Source organism: Hippopotamus amphibius, chromosome 4, assembly GCF_030028045.1.
Source record: "Hippopotamus amphibius kiboko isolate mHipAmp2 chromosome 4, mHipAmp2.hap2, whole genome shotgun sequence".
Taxonomy (NCBI): domain Eukaryota; kingdom Metazoa; phylum Chordata; class Mammalia; order Artiodactyla; family Hippopotamidae; genus Hippopotamus; species Hippopotamus amphibius.
Window position 1 is genome coordinate 5,213,606 of NC_080189.1, and position 25,066 is coordinate 5,238,671.

The 25,066-nt window shown below is 38.5% G+C and overlaps 1 protein-coding gene across 5 annotated transcripts in view; it reads right to left on the reverse strand.

Moving 5' to 3' along the window:
* Positions 1–718: 718 nt before the first annotated feature.
* Positions 719–25,066, reverse strand: part of GALNT11 (polypeptide N-acetylgalactosaminyltransferase 11) — a 59,241-nt gene continuing 34,893 nt past the window's right edge. For 3 of the 5 annotated variants that reach the window (XM_057732472.1, XM_057732475.1, XM_057732474.1), the window contains exons 6-12: positions 21,132–21,381; positions 9,448–9,565; positions 7,957–8,109; positions 7,231–7,449; positions 5,721–5,825; positions 1,631–1,768; positions 719–1,405 (exon numbers count right to left, since the gene is read on the reverse strand). In XM_057732472.1, coding sequence (XP_057588455.1) covers positions 1,274–1,405; positions 1,631–1,768; positions 5,721–5,825; positions 7,231–7,449; positions 7,957–8,109; positions 9,448–9,565; positions 21,132–21,381 — 1,115 coding nt within the window. In that variant the 3' untranslated portion in view covers positions 719–1,273. Of the gene's footprint in view, positions 1,406–1,630; positions 1,769–5,720; positions 5,826–7,230; positions 7,450–7,956; positions 8,211–9,272; positions 9,345–9,447; positions 9,566–21,131; positions 21,382–25,066 lie in introns of those variants that run through there. The other 2 variants (XM_057732476.1, XM_057732477.1) reach the window with 2 other exon arrangements.

A 25,066-nucleotide genomic window follows, 5' to 3' on the forward strand; every position in this document is an offset into this window, starting at 1 on the left:
CAAGGTGCCATGACAGCTGGACTTCATTTCCAAGAGTTGAGGACCCTCCCACAGGTCACCTGACAACACTTGGTGCGGCCACATGGACACAAGCCAGGGTCATTTGGACCCATTTATATTTAATCAAATTACATGTAATGTGATTATTGTTTCTGGTCTTTGAAGTTGAGTGACAGATAAAATGTTTAGTGTGTGTATATATATACACATAGATACACACACAATATATTATTCTCCATTTTTCAAATATGGTACTTAAACTGCTTTGTGCTTCAAGATAAAATAATAGAAAATACCCTATAATATAAGACTATGTCTCCTCTGAGATATAATTTTGGTGAAAAAAAACTTGCTTTATATTTGGACAGTTACAGTATATACAGATGATTCCTAAATTTATATCTCTAATTGAGATATATCTTGTGAAATCCTGACTTCTGTATCTACATAGATATAACACCTATTGAACAACTCTACCTGGGTGTTTCAAAGGCAACTTTGAAGCTGAATGTATGTGAATTTGAATACTTTGAACTCACATAGTTCAAGCTAAGAAACGAAGACATCCCTAAGATTAGGGCTAACACCTGCCTAGCTTATTGGTTCATCAGCCAAATCCCAGTCTATGTCTCACCATGTATCACATACCTAGGATAACTCAGAGCAGAGGCCCCAGTACAAGAAGAAAGGTAGAGCAAACAAAAAGTCCTAGGTAAGTGATCAAAAGGATCTTTTATTGTAAATGCAGACAGTACCATAATTTCTCAAAATAATTTATAATAGTTAACTGCCTCTTAAATATAATCTTATAAATGATGCCTTCTGAAGTTAAAAGTAATGTGGATTTAATCAGTTTATTTAAAATTATTTAGAACATCGTTAAAAAAAAATTGTCACCTACGAAATCTTCTAAGAAAGGAAATCATAACCAGTTTCTGATCAGATAAACACCACGCCATTATTTAAGGGTGTTAAGAAGAAGCATAAATAAATTTGAAAGACATGTCAATTTCCTGGGCTTTATCCTTTTACACAAACCTGACTCTTTTAGAGTTAACACTGCATTCTGGTTTTCTAGCATAAGTAAGAAATTCCTTAACAACAGTTCAGAAAGGACCCCAAACCTCTTGGTGAACCACACTTCTTCACCTCCTGATGGTCACGCGGTGCTCCAACCTCTACCATATCTGCCGTCTCACCTCTGCGACTGTTCCTAGGCATCTCCATGTCAGGGACGAGCCTGACAGATCACCGTTCCAGCCACAGCATCCACCTAACCTTCCAAATGCCACTGCTGTGAGGAGGAGCCATCACAGATTGCCATGGCAACAGAGCCTCGGTGACTCAGTGGATCAACCACTCTCAGGCACTGTCCAACTGACACCTGGTACAGCCGATTATTCCTCTGAAAATAAAGGGGTAGCAAGAAAAAAAATACTGCCAGTTACTTGCTTTAAGTTTAAAAACTTATTGCCAGAATATTGTAAAGGAGAGAAATCTAGAAGAGACGTGGAACATTTAAGCTTACTTACTTATTTATGGGACACGACAACTCAGAACAGCTTTCCATAAGGTAGAATGTGAGTCCCTCCCCACACATCCTCCCATCACCAGCAAGCAAGCTCCTCACCCCGAAGGTCCACTGCTGGGATCCTCCTGACCCGTGGCACTTCATGAGTCGTGGTGGGTCCGAGGAACGAGTCTCTGACATATCCAGGCAAAGGAGATTATTTAAAACCAATTCATGCTCTTCATTATAAATCCAAATCTAAGGCAGAAAATAAAAGATCAAAACCTCAAGTTTTGCTTTAGGTTCTGAAATTCAGACTGCACGACACCTGACACATTTGTGGAAGAATGGGCTTATTACGTATGGTCTCTTACAGCAGGAACAGACCAGCTTCGTTATCTGAAAATGGAATGAATTAACACAGGATGTGCAATTCCCAGAAGAAATGTAAGCACTGGTTGAATTAACTTAATTGTCGGAATTTGCAGATCTTTCCAATTCTAGGGTTTCACAATTATACAATGCTTTTAACTTTCAGACTGTGTAGAACTGAAGGAGCCCAGTGAGGCTGCTGGTTTGCCTTCTGTACACAGAAAGCACAGAAGGCTCTGGTTTTCATTTTTCCCTCATCTGCTGGGCAGTGATGGTGAGCCTGAGCTGTTGTACACATCATGCTGTGGAACAGTACACTCTAATCCTGGCTCACAATAACATATGCACTGAGATTACAATCTCATTGACAGCCCCAAAGCAGGATTTTCCTTAGATTTGCAAATGATCTTTCAGGATAGCTGTCTTTATGGTCTCTCAGATTATTTTCAGGAACAAAGGCCTGAAACTGGCTGAAATGGACAAGTGCAATGAATAAATGTATTCTCCAGCACACACCATCACTACATGCAAAAGGAAAACATTTTCTCCTGTCTTCTGAATTATTTTACTCATTGCTACTTCTACCTACAGGCCCCAAATATACGTCTGCGTCTTTGTTAACACGAAGAGAAGGCTCCCCATCAGTGCCATAACAGAACACCAATAAAACATCGACACTAACTTAAATCTGTGTTGTCTAACAAAGGAGCCACTGGCCCACGTGTGGCTACTGAGTCCTGCAAATGTGTCAAGTGACTGAGGAAATGAATTGTTAATTTTATGTCCTTTTAATCAGCTTAAATTTCAATAGCCACATGTGGCTACTGGCTAGGGTGTAAGTACAGTTCTGTGCAGTCATGACATAGTACGGATAGGAGACTGTAACTCCACCTCCTCAGACTTCTTACATTTCCTGAAACGATTTTCAGCAATCTCATCCTAAACCAGCAAAACCTCACTACAATTTAACACTTCCGTGTCTACAACACTGACACCTCTTGCACCAGATGTGGCAGAAAAACCTTTTTTAAACCATGTTTTCCAGTATGTTAACACTTTAAATAGTGTGCATGAACTCTCCTAGAAATAAGATGTGTTCTGTGAAATTTCAGAGGACACACTCTATCCAAAAAAGGCCCAAGTGTTCATTCCTGAATGACCCCATTCACCTTTCAAATGGAAATGTAAGTAAATAAAGCTGGCGTACTTAGGACATTTTGTGAGCACTGTAGTAGCCTTGAGGCAGTACACCTAGGAGATGAGACCAATGTTGGCTTATGCTATTCAATGAGATAAACTATCAGACAAAGCAGTCTGCAGTAAGTTTTCTGCTTATTTTTAGGTTCACTTAGTATCACTAAAAGGACACATACAATCTGAGAATAAATTATGTGAATGACATGAATTGAAAATTTGTTGTGGTTCCTCTGAACTACTAAAAATCAGTTAGGAAAACTCAAATTCACAGAAAACTCTAAAAAATATATTCTGATTCATCCAATGCAGATGTAATGTTCTTGGCGAGAGAGAAGGTGCACTTCCTTTGCCATTTCTAACATTCATATAGCTTTCAGTTCTATATAATTCAAACTCATTCTGTATAACTGCAAAGTACAGATGATGCTCTAAACAAACAAAATACTATGACAAACAATGAACATAGGTAGGAAAAATGTACAAAGGAGACAACAATAGTAATAGATCTCTATAATTTCTAAAATCATTCCCAATGTAAACAATAATTTAACTTCAGCAAGTAGTATTGGGAAAGCTGGAGAGCTGCATGTAAATCAGTGAAGTTAGAACACACCTTCACACCATACACAAAAATAAACTCAAAATGGCTAGAAGACATAAATATAAGACATGACACCATAAAACTCCTAGAAGAAAGCACAGGCAAAGCATTCTCTGACATAAATTGTACCAATGTTTTCTTAGGTCAGTCTCCCAAGGTAAAAGAAATGAAAGCAAAAATAAACAAATGGAGCCTAATCAAACTTACAAACTTTGGTACAGCAAAGGAAACCACAAACAAAACAAAAAGATAGACTACGGACTGGGAGAAAATATTTTTAAATGATGTGACCAACAAGGGCTTAAATTTCCAAAATATATAAACAGCTCATACAACTCAACAACAGAAAAACAACCTAACTGAATAATGGGCAGGGTACTTCCCTGGTGGTGCAGTGGGTAAGACTCCGTGCTCCCAATACAAGGGACCCGGGTTCGATCTCTGGTCAGGGAACTAGATCCCACATGCTGCAACTAAGACCCAGCGCAGCCAAAATAAGTAAATAAGTAATGTTTTTTGTTTTTTTTTTTAAAGAAAAGAAAAATGAGCAGAAGACCTAAATAGACATTTCTCCAAAGAAGACATACAGATGGTTGACAGGAACATGAAAAGATGCTCAACATCACTAATTACTAGAGAAATGCAAATCAAAACTACAATGAGGTACCACCTCACACTGGTCCGAATGGCCATCATCAAAAAATCTACAAATAATAAATGCTGGAGAGGGTGTGGAAAAAAAGGAATCTTCCTACACTGTTGGTGGAAATGTAAACTGGTGCAGCCACTATGGAAAACAGTATGGAGGTTCATTAAAAATCTAGAGCTACCATATGATCCTGCAATCTCACTCCTGGGCATATATTCGGAAAAAACTATAATTCAGAAAGATACACACACCCCCAATGTTCATAGCAGCACTATTCACAATAGCCAAGACATGGAAGCAACCTAAATGTCCACCAACAGATGAATGGATAAAGAAGATGTGGTACATATATACAGTGGAATATTACTCAGCTGTAAAAAGCAAGGAAACTGGGACATTTCTAGAGACATGGATGGACTTGGAGACTGTCATACAGAGTGAAGTGAGTCAGAAAGAGAAAAACAAATACCGTATATTAACACATATATGCAGACTAGAGAAAAATGGTACAAATCAACCAGTTTGCAAGGCGGAAATAGAGACACAGATGTAGAGAACAAACATATGGACACCAAGTGGGGAAAGTGGGGAGGGTTGGTGGGGACTGAATTGGGAGATTGGGATACCAAACTGTATGCTCTAAATATATGCAGTTTATTGTATGTTAACTGTATCTCAATAAAAAAAAAATGATTACAATACAGTAATAGAATACAAAATAATAAAATATAAAATATAAAGAAAAATAAGTTAACCTGCACTTGCCTTTAAAAAAAAAAAAAGATGTGGTGTGTGTATATACACACACACACACACACACACACACAAAATGGAATAAAAAGAATGAAATAATGCCATTTGCAGCAACAGAGATGAATCTAGAGATTATCATACTAAGCGAAGTAAGAAAGAAATACCATATGACATCACTTTTAAGTGGAATCTGAAATATGACAGAAATGAACTTAGCTACAAAAGCAGAAACAGACTCACAGAACAGACTTGTGGTTGCCAAGGGGGAGGGATGAATTGGGAGTTTGGGATTAGCAGATGCAAACTATTATATATAGAACAGACAGACAACAAGGTCCTACTGTGCAGCACAGGGAACTGGATTCAATATCCTGTGATGAGCCATAATGGAAAGAAAGTACATATAACTGAATCACTCTGCTGTACAGTAGAAATTAACACATTGTAAATCAACTATATCTCATTAAAATAAATTTTTTAAAAAAACAACCAACCCCCCCACAAAACATTATAATTTAAGAAAATCAGATTAAAATTTTTATCTTCACCCGTCCCTCCTCAAGAGCGACTGCCAGCAGCATCCCTCCACTGAAGGACACCATCCGCGGACCAGCTGAAAGCCCAGCGGCCTCACTCACCTGATCTGCGTCACTGTAGTCACATGCCTTAAGCACTACTAGGCCTCCCTTCTGACTTGGGCGGCCCTGGGCCGCCAGACACTTGTGGGTCTGGAGGTGATAGAGCTGTAAAAGAAGAGACTGCTCTTGACAACCTGGTAGGTATAGAAAGACCAGTGGCAGAAAACGCCTTAACATGCTAGAAAAGGAGGTTTTAGATGAAATATTAAAATATTATTCCAGAGGTATGGATTCCAAAGGTCATAAAAAGATAAACATTATTTATTACTGAATTCTAGCTTAAGAACATAGGAGCATCACAATAGAGATTTCAAGGTAACAGGCAATTTTAACAACATATGCAGGCAGTGTCAAGTAGAAATTCCACCTCAAGATACAAGGTTACTAATCTACTATAGGGGAGGAAGGAAATTAAGTACCATCTCTGCACTAAAGAACTTTAAGATGAAACTGAGGAAATAAGAACAAAAAAAGATACAGACTACATAATTATATGTAATGTACACACCTAACTGGCGATATATACAGATTATAAACGCCACAGGAATTCCAAAGGTGAGAGACATAAAAGCAGCACAGAGTACCTAGTCTAGGTACAACAATTAGTTTAAACATTAACTCTGTTTAGATATGCAAGGCAAAAACAATGTAAGGGATTTCAACTCTATGGACATACACTGGTACCTATTTTTACTTAAAGAGAAAGCACCTAATGATAAACATCCTGATGACTTTTATAAGGTAGAGAGAACAAGATAGCAGAAAGTGCTAGGCTTAATTCTAGCCACTTAAGAATTGCTGGCATTGTGAACCCAGAGAGACATGTCTTGTTTATAGCACAAAAGAGAAATCCAGGCAACAACTGCAACATCTACGCTTTTAGAAAGCAAACTCTAAGAAATGGTTCAAGAAGAAGGTATGATTTTTATGGCTAGACCCCTAAAACTGAAGTGAGATTATAAAACTGAAGAAATTTTATACAAAACAAAAGGGAATATCTAAAAAATTGTGGTTGATCAATGGGTTTCTGCTAAGCTCAGATGGTGGCTCAGGACATCGGGTGTAAAATCTGACCTCACACCTCTTAGACCCTAACCACCACTTTCCACTTCCTGTCTGCAGTCAGTTCCAGAGCTGAAGCCAACAGTGTACAGCTGCCCCATTTCTCCTTTTGTTTTCCTTTTTGGACTGGTCTCTGCCAAATGAATTGTATACTCACTTGCATTGCTTTTATTTGTGTATTCACATTTATATCCATCCTCTTGGAAGCTAGCACAGAACTTAGAGAAGTCATGTTCTCTTTAACACTGGCAAGTTAAAGGATCTTAATATAAACAGCAGAGCTACTAAAATTGCTAAGGTCTTACACTCGAGTTGAGGAAATTCTCCTAAAAAGAATACAATGGAAGGCAAGCTAAAGCCTATCCTTAAATATTTTGTTACGTCTACAGTGTCATTTATTATATCACAAAACATTCAATAAAACATTTTGATAAGATCACTTTCTTACCCTTCCACGCTGAAGGACTTTGGGGCGTTTGGGCCCTCTATTGATAAAAATGGGTTGCTGGGGTTTGGCATTGGGCCCAGATATCTGCATCTCTGGATAAATATTATCCAAATACCACTTAAATGATTTACAGTCCAACTTCTTCCTCAATTCAACACGTTCACTGATATTTCCATAACTCCTGGTTCTCAGATCAGGTCTTAGAGAAAAATACTGCTCCTAAAATTAAAAAAGAAAAATAAGAGAATGGATTTTTTGTTTGTTTAAATGAATCACACCTCAATAAAGCCATTACAAAGAAAATACTGAAAGCTGCATATGGCAGAAGAGGAGGCAGGAAGGAATATGACATGTGCAGAGTCTTGACAGGGGAAGCAGGGGACTGGATCAGAGCAAAGCCCAATGAGCAAAAGAGGAGCCAGGTCCCTAGGGAGTCACAGGAGTGGGGCAGGAGGAATAAAGAAACTGAAGAAAAACGGAATTTCTTCTGATGTTGGCTACATTACCTCTCAGAGACTAGACACTTGGAAAATGTAAAAAGGAGTCAGAACAAAAAATGAGTGAAAGACTGGGTGAAAAGAAGAGAGAAAAGACACCCAGAGGGAGGTGGCCCTAAAGCAAAGGTCATGAAACAGAAATAGGCAAGAGAGAAAAGCAAACAAAGCCATCCCCAAAGGAGTGACTGGCCTTATCATCCATCCTTCTCCGTGAGAGATTTAATCTCACCTTGTATTCATCCAGCCAGACGTGTGCCAGCCGCAAGGAGTTGTGTGTCATGGTGTCCTGGCCCTCAGGAGAACCATATGGTCGCCTTTTCCGGAAAATGTGTCCCACTCTGGAGCAAGGGATGATGAAGAGCTGGCCCCCGCACATCCAGATCTGGTCAGGGCGGAACACGTGTTAACAGTTCCTCACAGTGCTGAGACCACCATGCGCATTTTCATGAAACCTTGCAAGCTGCTTTATCTTATTAGATATAACTATTCAAATAGAATAAAGTCAAAGTGTATATTTTTGAAAATTATCTGTTTTTATGATTAAAAAGAAACAAAACTCTAAAATGAGCTAATATTCTTTTACTACCCTGTGTCTAAAATTGTACTTACCATACATGTTGTTTTAACAGATTAAGGAAGTTGACCTTCAGGACTTAAGGACAAAGAACGCTTACTAATCAATCCTCTAAACTCATTTTTTCAGGTACTTTCTCGTAACACACGTGCACACACACGTTTTAGAAAAAAAATTTTTTTCCTAAAATATACAGAATAACTCTAGATTAAGATTCAGAAGATCTTAGTTCTGGTCTAAATTTTGCCCTTGACTGAGTTACTTTATATAGTTATTCTAATTTTTATAGGACTCAATTACCTTATATACAAAGTAAGACTGAACTAATAATATCTATTATACCTTGCAACTTTCAAATTTTAAAGATAATGTAGGGAAAACTGCCTTTTAAAAACACTGTGGTCAGTACATTTGCAAAAATACAAAATGACATACGCACCAGGTATTACAGTATCTGAACTGGGATTCTGTTACACAGACCAGGAGATGGGAGGCAGGGAATGGGGACATCTGCCAAGAGCGAGAAATCTGAATTCCTTTCCTTGCCCTCTTTCCGCCTTTTCCAAAGACTGTCTTAGCACCAGCACAACTGAGCCACAGACCCCACCCACAACTGTCATCTTTCCAATCTTAGCAGTTGGAGGAACCTGAATATATGAAGGATTCGGCAACCTATACACAGGGTGTTGATATAATTTATCTTATCAACTGGGCTACTCCTGAAAGTGAAATAAGGAGCTGTTAATAATTTCTCCAGGAGAACAGGTGTGAACCAGGATGGTCTCGGGCAGTCAGGAAAATGTGATGACCCCAGCTATATATATCCAGGGTAATCAAATAAGAATAGTAAATAGACAAAGAAAAAACAAAACTACAGATTAAATGCACATGAAGATTTCTTAATTTATACCCAACTATTCATTACAACTATCACTTTTAAATTCTTACAAAATAAATATAAGGCTTCTTACAGGCTTTTGGTGTTTTGAATGGGTATTATCCATACAATAGATTACAATAAAGTAGTATTCATTCAGGACAATCTGTTAATAAAGACAGTCAAAGTCACAGAACACATGGGATCATGGATGAAAATTATAGTCCACTGCACACAGTTAATAAGCAAGCATGAAAAAAAAAATTTACCCGAAATGATATTTCTAAATTTTCTCCTCCCCAGATATCCATGCCACTGTCATACTGTCCAAGTTCATTAAAATAGTTTCTGTTCATGGCAAACAATCCTCCAGCCATTGTAGGTGACCTAGAAAAGGAAAACAATTACTGTACCAATTCTAGAGTCAATTATCTACTGTTTTTGTTTTAAAAAATTCAGTGCAGCTTTAGAACATTACTAATAGAAACTAGATTAACTATTATGAAATATTTTATCTAATTTATGAGGGAATGAGCTGGGCCCCATAACTTAATTTTCTAGATCTTGAGACCTGGCAAATGAAGGCTACTTTTCTAAGTGTCACAAGTACTTTTTAAAATCTATTATAGCTACTATTGACAGAAATCCACCTGAATTATTTAATTCCTTTTGACCGTCTCACAGAAGCACTGGCAGAAAACCTGGGCTCCAGGGCCTGTCAAGGAGAGACCAGACAAACGCCATGCTCTGAATGAGACTCAAACGTGTTAGACCAGTGGTTCCCTGGAGACATTTTTAGCTGTCACAACTGGTGGGGGAGGGGGTGCGACTGGCTTCTGATGGGTTAGGACAGGTATGCTGCTAAACAGCCTAAAATGCACAAAAGAGCCCCCACAAGGAAGGATTCTCTGGCCCTAAAGGTCAATCCTGCCACAGATGAGAAGCCCCGGGCTGGTGCTCGTGAGAATCTGATGCAGACTGGCCCCTCAGAGACTCGAGCCAGGCCTCCAGTCACCTCACTTCCTAGAACTGCACCAGGGGGTCGTGGAGCCTAGTGTTCTGAGCTGCCTCCCAGAAGAGAAGCAACATTCTCTGCAGGAGAAAACACCACCCCAGTACGAATGTATTTCTATAATTTTTCATATACAATGTCCAGCATTAAACAAAAATAAACAAGCAGACTAACAAATAAACAGGCAGTCAGGAAGATAAATCACATGAAAGAAAAAAAATAAGAGAAACAATCTACAAGAGAAGCAGACATGCAGGGGTTTCAAATAACGGAGTTATCAGGCAGAGACTTTAAAATAGCTGCTTAATATGTTCAAGCATAAAAGACAAGACAGAATTTGGCAGAGAATTAGATGCTATCAATAAACTAAATTTATACATATCTGAAAAACACTTCTGACAAAGACAGAAAAAAAAAAAATGTAAGCAGCCAATAAAAGAGATTACCCTCAAAAGAAACGAAACTAAGACAGTTCTTGGCTTCTCAAAACAGTGGAAGCCAGAAGGTTGTTTTTTGTTTTTTTGTTTTTTTTATTTAGCCATGGGGCTTGCAAGATCTTAGCTCCCCAAACAGGGATTGAACCGAGGCCACAGCAGTGAAAGCCTGGAATCCTAACCATTAGGCAACCAGGGAACTCCTGCCAGAAGGTTCTTGAATGATACCTTCAAAGTCCTGAAAGAATATATCTGCCAGTCTAGAGCCAAATATCAAGTAAAATTATTCTTCAACATAATGGTGAAACAAAGACATTTTCAGAAATAGAGGAGTAATAACCTGAGGGTCCAACCAAAAGAAATACTAAAATGTTTTCTTTAGTCAAAATGAAAATAAATCCTAGATGGAAGCTTGTAGATGCAGAAAGGTGAAAAGGTAATGTAAAAGAGGAAATATTTGGGTAAACCAAAATGAATAATGCTTACATAAAAAAGTCTCTTAGACTTAAACACACACACACACACACACACACACACACACACACACACACACACACACACACACACACACACACACACAGGAATTCCCTGGTGGTCCAGTGGTTAGGACTCTGCACTTCCACTGAGGGGGCCCAGGTTGGTTCCCTGGTTAGGGAACTAAGATCCTGCGAGCCTTGCAGTGTGGCCAAAACATACAACGATAAAAACAAAAAAACCAACCAAAAAAAAAAAACAAAAAAACCCAAAATCTCTCTCTCTCTCACACACACACACGTGTATATTTCAACAACATAACTTGAAGGGAGATAACTGGAGTATGAATATTCTGAGATCTTTGCATTGTTTGGAGAAAGTACCAATTCATATTACACTTTGATAAGTCAAGCATGAAGGTTGTGGGAGAAGAATCAAGATGGCGGAGTAGCAAGACGTGCGCTCACTCCCTCTTGCAAGAGCACCAGAATTACAACTAACTGCTGAACAACCACTGACAGAAAGACACTGGAACTCACCAAAAAAAACCACCCCACATCCAGACAAAGGAGAAGCCGCAATGAGACGGTAGGAGGGGCACAATCACGTTACAATCAAATCCCATAAATGCTGGGTGGGTGATTCACAAGCTGGAGAACAGTTATACTGCAGAAGTCCTGAGGGTTCTGAGCCCCACGTCAGGCTTCCTTACCTGGGGGTCCAACAACGGGAGGAGGAATCCCCAGAGAATCAGACTTTGAAAGCCAGCGGGATTTGATTGCAGGATCTCCACAGGACTGGGGGAAATGGAGACTCCACTCTTGGAGGGCACACAAAAAAGTGTGTTCACCAGGACCCGGGGGGAAGGAGCAGTGACCCCACAGGAGACTGAAGCAGACCTACCTGCTGCTGTTGGAGGGTTGCCTGCAGAGGTGGGGGGCAGCTGTGGCTCACCAAGGAGACAGGGGCACTGGCAGCAGGGGTTCTGGGAAGTGCTCACTGGCATGAACCCTCCCAGAGTCCACCATTAGCCCCACCAAAGAGCCTATAAGCTTGAGTGCTGGGTCACCTCAGGCCAAATGACCACCAGGGTGGGAACACAGCCCCACCCATTAGCAGACAAGCAGATTAAAGTGTCACTGAGCTCCACCCACCAAATCAGATTAAAGTTTTACTGAGCTCCACCCACCCAGCCCAACCCACCATCAGTCCCTCCCATCACAAAGCACCCACGAGCCTCCTAGACAGCTTCCTCCACAAGAGGGCAGACAGCAGGATCAAGCAGTATCAGCAGTATTTCAACTTGTGGAACTGAAAATCACAGCCACAGAAAGACAGAGAAAATGAAAAGGCAAAAGACTTTGTACCAGATAAAGGGACAAGATAAAACACCAGAAAAATAACTAAATGAAGAGGAGACAGGCACTCTTCCGGAAAAAGAATTCAGAATAATGATGGTGAAGATGATCCAGAACTTTAAAAAAGATTGGATGCAAAGATCAAAAAGTTGCAAGAAAAGTTTACCAAAGACCTAGAAGAATTAAAGAGCAAACAAACAGAGATAAGCAACACAATAACTGAAATGAAAAATACACTAGAAGGAACCAACAGCAGATTAACTGAGGCAGAAGGACGAAAAAGTGACCTGGAAGACAGAATGGTGATCATCACTGATGCAGAAAAGAGTAAAGAAAAAAGAATGAAAAGAACTGAAGACAGCCTAAGAGACCTCTGGGACAATGTTAAACGCACCAACATTCGCATTATAGGAGTCCCAGAGGGAGAAGAGAGAGAGAAAGGACCTGAGAAAATATTGGAAGAGATTCTAGTTGAAAACTTCCCTAACATGGGAAAGGAAATAGCTACCTAAGTGCAGGAAGCACAGAGAGTCCCAGGCAGGATAAACCCAAGGAGAAACATGCCAAGACATATAGTAGTCAAACTGACAAAAATTAAAGACAGAGAAAAATGATTAAAAGCAACAAGGGAAAAACGACAAATAACATACAAGGGAACTCCCATGAGGTTAACAGCTGATTTCTCAGCAGAAATTCTGCAAGCCAGAAGGGAGTGGCATGATATATTTAAAGTGATGACAGGGAAGAACCTACAACCTAGAATACTCTACCCAGCAAGGATCTCATTCAGATTCAACAGAGAAATCAAAAGCTTTCCAGACAAGCAACAGCTAAGAGAATTCAGCACCACCAAACCAGCCTTACAACAAATGCTAAAGGAACTTCTCTAAGTGGGAAACAAGAGAAGAAAAGGACCTACAGAAACAAAAACAAAACACTTAAGAAAATGGTAATAGGAACATACATATCGATAATGACCTTGAATGTAAATGGACTATATACACCAACCAAAAGACACAGTCTGGTTGAATGGATACAAAAACAAGACCCATATATATGCTGTCTACAAGACACCCACTTCAGACCTAGAGACACATACAGACTGAAAGTGATGGGATGGAAAAAGATATTCCATGCAAATGGAAATCAAAAGAAAGCTGGAGTAGCAATACTCATATCAGATAAAATAGACTTTAAAATAAAAAATGTTACAAGAGACAAGAAAGGACACTACATAAAGATTGAGGGATCAATCCAAGAAGAGATAACAATTATAAACATATATGCACCCAATACAGGAACACCTCAATACATAAGGCAAATGCTAACAACTATGAAAGAGGAAATCGACAGTAACACAATCATAGTGGGGGACTTTAACACCCCATTTACACCAATGGACAGATCATCCACACAGAAAATTAACAAGGAAACACAAGCTTTAAATGACACAATAAATCAGCTGGATTTCATAGATATCTATAGGACATTACATCCCAAAACAGCAGATTACACATTCTTCTCAAGTGCACATGGAACCTTCTCCAGGATAGATCACATTTTGGGTCATAAATCAAGCCTTGGTAAATTCAAGAAAATTGAAATTGTATCAAGCAACTTTTCCGACCACAATGCTATGAGATTAGAAATCAATCACAGGAAAAAAACTAAAAAACACAAACACATGGAGGCTAAACAATACGCTACTAAATAACCAACAGATCACTGAAGAAATCAAAGAGGAAATCAAAAAGTACCTAGAGACAAATGACAATGAAAACACAATGATCCAAAACCTATGAGATGCAGCAAAGGCAGTTCTAAGAGGGAAGTTTATAGCAATACAATCCTACCTCAAGAAACAAGAAAAATCCCAAATAAACAATCTGACCTTACACCTAAAGAAACTAGAGAAAGAAGAGCAAACAAAACCCCAAGTTAGTAGACGGAGAGAAATCATAAAGATCAGAGCAGAAATAAATGAAATAGAGACAAAGAAAATAATAGCAGAAATCAATAAAACTAAAAGGTGGTTCTTTGAGAAGATAAACAAAATTGATAAACCTCTAGCAAGACTCTTCAAGAAAAAGAGGGAGAGGACTCAAATCAATAAAATCAGAAATGAAACAGGAGAAGTTACAATGGACACCACAGAAATAAAAAGCACCATAAGAGATTACTACAAGCAACTACATGCCAATAAAATGGACAACCTGGATGAAATGGACAGATTCTCAGAAAGGTATAACCTTCCAAGACTGAATCAGGAAGGAACAGAAAATATGAACAGACCAATCACAAGTAATGAAATTGAAACTGTGATTAAAAATCTTCCATCAAACAAAAGTCCAGGACCAGATGGATTCACAGGCGAATTTTATCAAACATTTAGAGAAGAGCTAACACCCATCCTTCTCAAACTCTTCCAAAACACTGCAGAGGAAGGAACACTCCCAAACTCATTTTATGAAGCCACCATCATGCTGATACCAAAACCAGACAAAGATACTACAAAAAAAGAAAACTACAGACCAATATCACTGATGAATTTAGATGCAAAAATCCTCAACACAATACTAGCCAACAGAATCCAACAGCACATTAAAAGGATCATACACCATGATCAAGTGGGGTTTATCCCTGGAATGCAAGGATTCTTCAATATATGCAAATCACTCAATGTGATACACCATATTAACAAACTGAAGGATAAAAACCACAGGATCATCTCAATAGATGCAGAAAAAGCTTCTGACAAAATTCAACACCCATTTATGATAAAAACTTTCCAGAAGGTGGGCATAGAGGGAACCTACCTCAACATAATAAAGGCCATACATGACAAACCCACAGCAAACATCATTCTCAATGGTGAAAAACTGGAAGCATTCCCTCTAAGATCAGGAACAAGACAAGGATGTCCACTCTCGCCACTACTATTCAACATAGTTTTGGAAGTCCTTGCCACAGCAATCAGAGAAGAAAAAGAAATAAAAGGGATCCAAATTGGAAAAGAAGCAGTAAAACTGACACTGTTTGCAGATGACATGATACTATACATGGAAAATCCTAAAGATGCCAACAGAAAACTACTTGAGCTAATCAATGAATTGGGTAAAGTTGCAGGATACAAAACTAACACACAGAAATCTCCTGCATTTCTATACACCAACAATGGAAAATCAGAAAGAGAAATTAAGGAAACAATCCCATTCACCATTCCAACAAAAAGAATAAAATACTTAGGAATAAACCTAACCAAGGAGGTAAAAGATCTGTACTCAGAAAACTATAAGACACTAATGAAAGAAATCAAAGAAGACACAAACAGATGGAGGGACATACCATGTTCTTGGATTGGAAGAATCAACATTGTGAAAATGACTATATTACCAAAAGCAATTTACAGATTCAATGCAATCCCTATCAAATTACCAATGGCATTTTTCACAGAACTAGAACAAGAAATTGTACGATTTGTATGGAAACGCAAAAGACCCCGAATAGCCAAAGCAATCTTGAGAAGCAAAGACGGAGTTGGTGGAATCAGGCTTCCTGACATCAGGCTATACTACAAAGCTACAGTGACCAAGACAGTATGGTACTGGCACAAAAACAGAAATATGGATCAATGGAACAGGATAGAAAGCCCAGAGATAAACTACAGTCAACTAATCTATGACAAAGGAGACAAGGATATACAATGGAGAAAAGACAGTCTCTTCAATAAGTGGTGCTGGGAAAACAGGACAGCTACATGTAAAAGAATGAAATTAGAACACTTCCTAACACCATATACAAAAATACACTCAAAATGGATTAAAGACCTAAATGTAAGGCCAGACACTATAAAACTCCTAGAGGAAAACATAGGAAGAACACTCTTCGACATAAATAACAGCAAGATCTTTTCTGATCCACCCCCTAGAATAATGGAAATAAAAACAAAAATAAATAAGTGGGACTTAATGAAACTTCAAAGCTTGTGCACAGCAAAGGAAACTATAAGCAAGATGAAAAGACAACCCTCAGAATGGGAAAAAATATTTGCAAACGAATCAACAGACAAAGGACTAATCTCCAAAATATATAAACAGTTTGTGCAGCTCAATATCAAAAAAACAAACAACCCAATCAAAAAATGGGCAGACGACCTAAATAGGCATTTCTCCAAAGAAGACACACAGATGGCCAAGAGGCATATGAAAAGCTGCTCAACATCACTCATTATTAGAGAAATGCAAATCAAAACTACAAGGAGGTATCACCTCACATCAGTTAGAATGGCCATCATCAGAAAATCTACAAACAGTAAATGCTGGAGAGGGTGTGGAGAAAAGAGAACGCTCTTACATTGCTGGTGGGAATGTAAATTGATACAGCCACTATGGAGGACAGTATGGAGGTTCCTTGCAAAACTAAAAATAGAACTACTATATGATCCAGCAATCCCACTCCTGGGCATATACCCAGAGAACACCATCATTCAAAAAGACACATGCACTCCAGTGTTCATTGCAGCACTATTTACAATAGCCAGGACATGGAAGCAACCTAAATGTCCATCAACAGAGGAATAGATAAAGAAGATGTGGTACATACATACAATGGAATATTACTCAGCTGTAAAAAGCAATGAAACTGGGACATTTTTAGAGACATGGATGGACCTAGAGACTGTCATACAGAGTGAAGTGAGTCAGAAAGAGAAAAACAAATATTGTATATTAACACATATATGTGGACTATAGAAAAATGGTATAGATCAACTGGTTTGCAAGGCAGAAATAGAGACACAAATGTTGAGAACAAACATATGGACACCAAGTGGGGAAAGTGGGAAGGGTTGGTGGGGAATGAATTGGGAGATTGGGATACCAAATTCTACACTCTAAATATATGCAGTTTGTTGTAAAAAATAAAAAAATAAAAAGTTAAAAAAAAAAAAGGATGAAGGTTGTGTTCTCTAACCACTGACAGAACAGTATGTAAGAATTTATAATGTCAGGACTTCCCTAGTGGCAGCAGTGGTTAAGAATTTGCCTGCCAGTGCAGAGGACATCAGTTTGATCCCTGGCCAAGGAAGATCCCACATGCTGTGGAGCAACTAAGCCCCAAGCGCCACAACTACTGAGCCTGTGCTCTAGAGCCCGCATGCTGCAACTACTGAAGCCTGCGCACCTAGAGCCCGTGCTCCACAACAAGGGAAACCACCGCACTGAGAAGCCCGCTCACCACAACAGAGTAGCCCCCGCTCGCCACAACTAGAGAAAGCCCACGTATAGCAACAAACACCCAATGTAGCCAAAAAAACATAAATAATAAATTCAAAAAAATTTTTAAAAAAGAATCTATAATGTCTAATAATGGGTGGCAGCTGGGAACAGAATAATAAATTGGAATTCAGGCCAAAAGCAAGTAAGAGCAGGGTGGGATGAATTGGGAGATTGGGACTGCCATATATACATTACTAATTAAAAAAATATCAAATTGTACACTTTAAATATATGCAGTTTATTGTATGTCAATTGTATCTCAATAAAAATTCTTTAAAAAAAAAAGCAAGTAAAAGCAGAAGAAAAAGTATAGAACAGATAGAAAGCAAATGGTACCACTGTAATCATAAACACAAAAATATAAGTAATATTACCGAATGTAATCAATTAAGCCCTAATTAAAAGACAAAGTTTTCCACACAGGTTTAAAGACAAAACAAAAGCAACTACATGCTGCTTACTAGGACACACATAAATATACGACCATGGGAAGATTGACAGCAAAAGGGAAGAAGAGTTACATAATTAAATACTAATGAAAACAAAACTGGACAGCCATATTAATGTCAGACTCTATAGTGAAGTTTCACTATTCTAGAAGTAAAGGATGAAAGACAATTCATAATGATAAATGGTTTCATCACCAGAAGACTTAATAATTCTAAACTGTCATGCTTCTATTAACACAGCCTCAAGAGATATGAAGAAAATATGTAAAGAACTACAAGGAGAAGCAGACAAACACAATTGTAGTGGGAAATTAATATACCATTTTCAATAACTGATAGAAAATGTGAATTAAAAATCAATAAAAATATAGAATATTTGAACAACTCAATAACTTGACCCAACAAATATAGAATCTTATCTTTAATAACTGCAGAAAATACAAATTCTAACTACAGTGTAAGCCAGGATTAAATAACAACTATAAAGTTTCCATATGCCTGTGAAATAATAAATGCACTGCTAAATAACCTACAGGTCAGAGAAGACATAACGATGAAAATATTTTGCAATAAATGATGATAAAAAATGATGTATCACAATTTGTGGGATGTAGCTAAAGCCATGATTAGAAGAAAAATTATCATCTTAAATACATATATTAGAAAAAAGCCTGAAAATTTTAAAAATCTAAGCATCCAACTCAAGAAGTTAGCAACCTTGATGTCATAAAAGTGAAATAGCTTACAAACAAAAGGGGAGAAAAAGTAGAAAAAGGAGAAAGGGGTGCTCATAGCCTCACCGTACAAAGAAGAATGTCAAATGATGCTGTCAAAAGTCAACAGAACAAGAAACAGATTTCTTTTTAAAGTATCAAAAAGAACCAATACGATAACAAAATAATTCTACTAAAACAATAAAAAGTACATGGGAGTAATATAAATGAGCTAAATCTTCATTTTTCCAACAGAGAGAGTTTAAAGTTGGTTTGATGTTGAAAAGAGGACTATGCATATAATTCAGAGTTCAGGAAGTAAGAAACGGAAGGCCAAAAATAAAAATGGTTAAAAGAATTTGCCTCTGGGGAAAAGGACTGAGAATGAGGAGGGAAGGGGTAGAGCTGGCCACTTTTAATCCTAAGTTTTCTATACTATTTGACTTATTATGGTGAATACATGTTTTTGGTTAAAAACATTAAAAATTAAACAATGAAAAACAAATACCCACAAAGAGGATGAAATAGGCAAAAACTGGCACTGCACTAAAACTAAGAATGAGAACACCTAACAGTCTGAGGAACTTTCTTCTTGCACTGGCAAAGGGAAACTTAAAATGGAGTCAGCACTGCTGTCTGCCTGTGAGGTCGCAGAGCCCAGAACACAGGACAGTCCCCGGATGCAGCCCTGCTCTCCCGAGCGATGTGCTCTAGCATCTAACTCCCATCTGCAGAACTGCGGAGTGGAGGGTGGGGAGAGACCCACACTGAATGCCCTAATAGGAAGAAGGGTTGCAAGCATGTGAAGACTGGAGGGCAAGGAAGAGCTGGGTGTGCTTTTTTTCATGGACTTCACAAAGAACTGCAACAGATTGTCTCACAAAGCCTGAGAGTGGAAGACAAGCCCACCCTTCCAGAAGAGCACCGCGGCCACCTGAGCCAGGCCAGCTCTCTGTCAGCCTCCCCTTCAAGTCTGGTTCACATGGAAGGAAGCTGGGAAGTACCTGGAGGCCAGCTGAGGAACCAATGGCACTCTAGTCACCTGAGGTGTGGGGAAAATGTTATTGACTGAAGGTGAAGACAGCGTGCCTATGACTGGGCATTTCACTCCTGCAAGCCAGAAGCCATGAATAAGAATGTTGGCAACAGCACTGTGTGTAAGGTAAAAAAAGGCAACTGAAAACTCAATTGCCCTGCCCACAGTAAACTGGATGTTATGATACACTGATATAATAGAATGTTATATAGCAAAACGTGAATCAACTATAGTTATATAATGCAGCAGAGGCTTTTAAAGCAATGCTGACTGAAAGAAGCAAGACAATGATGAGTCCAATGGCTTCATATACATGAAGTCCGAGAGCAGGGAAGTGGACTATATTACCCTGTTTAGAAATCATAACAGGTGGTACAAGTCTCCAGGAGAGCAGGGAAACGATGCATGGGTCAGGTAAGGACACCTCTAGGGACAAGAGCAGGGGCTGTGACCAGGGAGGGGTATACAAGGGGCAGGTGGGTGCTATTTCTTGATTGGGTGGTAGTTTCAAAGATGTTCACACTATAATCACTTATTAAATCATATGCATATATACATACATGTGTACTTACTACATATGCTATTTTTTACAATAAAGTTTTTTAAAAAAGTAGGTGCAAAAATTTTAAAAAGTGCAGACAAACCTCTCTGAAATCTATATGACAAACTTAAAAAGAAAACAAAAATGAGGAATAACATATAAGAGCAGACTTATAATATTAGAGAATATGGATGAAAATTGAAAATAAATCACATACTGTGACTTAGTAATTGTATGAGTAGGAATCCATCCTGAAATCCTAATTGTAGAAAAGGCGTATGTAGTACATGCTCTTCACAGCACCACTCATACTAGCAAAGAACTGAAGATGTGTTAACAACTAACGCAACAACCACGGTGTGTGACATAAATGACACAGCACGGGGGTCCGCCCAGGCTATCCTGTGCAGCAGTTACCCCAGGGTATGGCTGACTTCTGCCTTTCTCACTAAGATATAAATCCTTGAGGGTCTGGACAATTTCTTATTCGTAACTCTTTCCTTAGGACTTGGCAGAGTATGTAAAATTCAGTAAGCACTCAAAAATTTTTAATGGACAAAAAATTAAGCCAACACTTTTGCTTCTTCCAAAGAAAAAGGAACTATCTTTGAATATGTTTTCTCTTTGGGGAACTTTTCACATATACAGGAGAAATCTTACTTTATTGGTGCAGTAGCTCCGTCTGGTCCTCCGAGCTCAGAAAGGGGAACGAGGTCCCATTTGAAGTGCAGCCCCCAGTTGAACCCTCCGCGCACCACAGGGGACGAGCTGTAGGCCAGCGTGTCAGCGCTGATGATGTCGATCACTGGGCACACCACCGTCTGCCGGTCCTCCCAGATGGCAGCCAGCAGGGGCTGCAGCCACATCACATTCACCTCACAGTGGCTGTCCAGGAACACCAGGACTTCTCCTGGGGAGGCAAACAACAGAGGCCCTGAGAGCAGCACTGCACTCAAATTAGGGATGGCCACCCGTTCAAGTGCTGATGTGTTTACAGGCGTGAAAGGTAACTGCCACCCTTTCAGCCCAAACTATTAAACCAGTACTTGGGGAGTAGCAAGAAGAACTATACTCCTGCAGCCTGTGAATTGAAAACCACAGCCACAGAAAGACAGAGAAAATGAAAAGGCAGAGGACTTTGTACCAGATGAAGGAACAAGATAAAACCCCAGAAAAACGACTAAATGAAGTGGAGACAGGCACCCTTCCAGAAAAAGAATTCAGAATAATGATGGTGAAGATGATCCAGGACCTCAGAAAAAAACTGGATGCAAAGATTGAAAAGATGCAAGAAAAGTTTACCAAAGACCTAGAAGAATTAAAGAGCAAACAAACAGAGATATGCAACACAATAACTGAAATGAAAAATACACTAGAAGGAACCAACAGCAGATTAACTGAGGCAGAAGAACAGATAAGTGATCTGGAAGACAGAATGGTGGAAATCACTGCCATGGAACAGAATAAGCAAAAAAGAATGAAAAGAAATGAAGACAGCCTAAGAGACCTCTGGGATAACATTAAATGCACCAACATTCACAATATAGGGGTCCCAGAAGGCGAAGAGAAAATATTTGAAGAGATTATAGTTGAAAACTTCCCTAACATGGGAAAGGAAATAGCCACGCAACTCCAGGAAGCGCAGAGTCCCAGGCAGGATAAACCCAAGGAGAAACACACCAAGACATATAGTAGTCAAAATTGACAAAAATTAAAGACAAAGAAAAATGATTAAAAGCAACAGGGGAAAAACAACAAATAGCATACAAGGGAACTCCCATAAGGTTAACAGCTGATTTCTCAGCAGAAACTCTGCAAGCCAGAAGGGAGTGGCACGATATACTTAAAGTGATGAAAGGGAAGAACCTACAACCTAGAATACTCTATCCAGTAAGGATCTCATTCAGATTCGATGGAGAAATCAAAAGCTTTACAGACAAGCAACAGCTAAGAGAATTCAGCATCACCAAATCAGCCCTACAACAAATGCTAAAGGAACTTCTCTAAGTGGGAAACATAAGAGAAGAAAAGGACCTACAGAAACAAACCCAAAACAATTAAGAAAATGGTAATAGGAACATGCATATCAATAATTACCTTGAATGTAAATGGAGTAAATGCTCCAACCAAAAGACACAGATTGGCTAAATGGATACAAAAACAAGACCCATATATATGCTGTCTACAAGAGACCCACTTCAGACCTAGGGACATGTACAGACTGAAAGTGAGGGGATGGAAAAAGATAATCCATGCAAATGGAAATCAAAAGAGAGCTGGGGTAAGCAATACTAATATCAGAAAAAAATGACTTTAAAATAAAGCTATTACAAGAGACAAGGAAGGACACTACATAATGATAAAGGGCTCAATCCAAGAAAAAGATATAAGAATTGTAAATATTTAGGCACTCAACATAGGAGCACCTCAATACATAAGGCAAATGCTAACAGCCATAAAAGGGGAAATCAACAGTAACACAGTAATAGTAGGGGACTTTTAACACCCCACTTACACCAATGGACAGATCATCCAGACAGAAAAATTAATAAGGAAACACAAGCTTTAAATGACATAATAGACTAAATAGATTTAATTGATATTTATACGACATTCCATCCGAAAACAACAGATTACACTTTCTTCTCAAGTGCACATGGAACATTCTCCAGGATAGATCACATCTTGGGTCACAAATCAAGTCTCAGAAAATTTAAGAAAACTGAAATCATATCAAGCATCTTTTCCAACCACAACACTATGAGATGAGAAATTACAGGGAAAAAAACGTAAAAAATACAGACATGTGGAGGCTAAACAATACACTACTAAAAAACCATGACATCACTGAAGAAATCAAAGAGGAAATCAAAAAATACGTAGAGACAAATGACAATGAAAACACAATGATCCAAAACCTATGGGATGCAGCAGAAGCAGTTCTAAGAGGGAAGTTTATAGCTATACAATCCTACCTCAGGAAACAAGAAAAATCACAAATAAACAATCTAACCTTACACCTAAAGGATCTAGAAAAAGAAGAACAAACAAAACCCAAAGTTAGTAGAAGGAAAGAAATCATAAAGATCAGAGCAGAAATAAATGAAAAACAAAACAGCAAAGATCAATAAAACTAAAAGCTGGTTCATTGAGAAGATAAACAAAATTGATAAACCTTTAGCCAGACTCATCAAGAAAAAGAGGGAGAGGATTCAAATCAATAAAATCAGAAATGAAACATGAGAAGTTACAACAGACACCACAGAAATGAAAAGCATCATAAGGAGACTACTACAAGCAACTATATGCCAATAAAATGGACAATGTGGAAGAAATGGACAAATTCTTAGAAAGGTATAACCTTCCAAGACTGAATCAGGAAGGAACAGAAAATATGAACAGACCAATCACAAGTAATGAAATTGAAACTGTGATTAAAAATCTTCCAATTAACAAAAATCTGGACCAGATGGCTTCACAGGTGAATTTTATCAAACATATAGAGAAAAACTAACAGCCACCCTTCTCAAACTCTTTCAAAACATTGCAGAGGAACACTCCCAAACTCACTCTATGAGGCCACCATCACCCTGATACCAAAACCAGACAAAGATACTACAAAAAAAGAAAACTACAGACCAATATCACTGATGAATTTAGATGCAAAAATCCTCAACACAATACTAGCCAACAGAATCCAACAGCACATTAAAAGGATCATACACCATGATCAAGTGGGGTGTATCCCTGGAATGCAAGGATTCTTCAATATATGCAAATCACTCAATGTGATACACCATATTAACAAACTGAAGGATAAAAACCACAGGATCATCTCAATAGATGCAGAAAAAGCTTTTGACAAAATTCAACACCCATTTATGATAAAAAAAAAAAACTCTCCAGAAAGTGGGCACAGAGGGAACCTACCTCAAGATAATAAAGGCCATATATGACAAATCCACAGCAAACACCATTCTCAATGGTGAAAAACCGAAAGCACTCCCTCTAAGATCAGGAACAAGATAAGGATGTCCACTCTCGCCACTACTATTCAACATAGTTTTGGAAATCCTTGCCACAGCAATCAGAGAAGAAAAAGAAATCAAAGGATTCCAAATTGGAAAAGAAGAAGTAGAACTGTCACTGTTCACAGATGACATGATACTATACATAGAAAATCCTAAAGATGCCACCAGAAAACTACTAGAGCTAATCAACGAATTTCATAAAGTTGCAGGATACAAAATTAACACACAGAAATCTCTGGCATTCCCATACACTAACAATGAAAGATCAGAAAGAGAAATTAAGGAAACAATCCCATTCACCATTCCAACAAAAAGAATAAAATACCTAGGTATAAACCTACCTAAGGAGGTAAAAGACCTGTACTCAGAAAACTTTAAGACACTGATGAAAGAAATCAAAGATGACACAAACAGATGGAGAGATATACCATGTTCTTGGATTAGAAGAATCAACATTGTGAAAATGACTCTACTATCCAAAGCAATCTACAGATTCAATGCAATCCCTATCAAATTACCAATGGGATTTTTTACAGAACTAGAACAAAAAGTTCTAAAATTTGT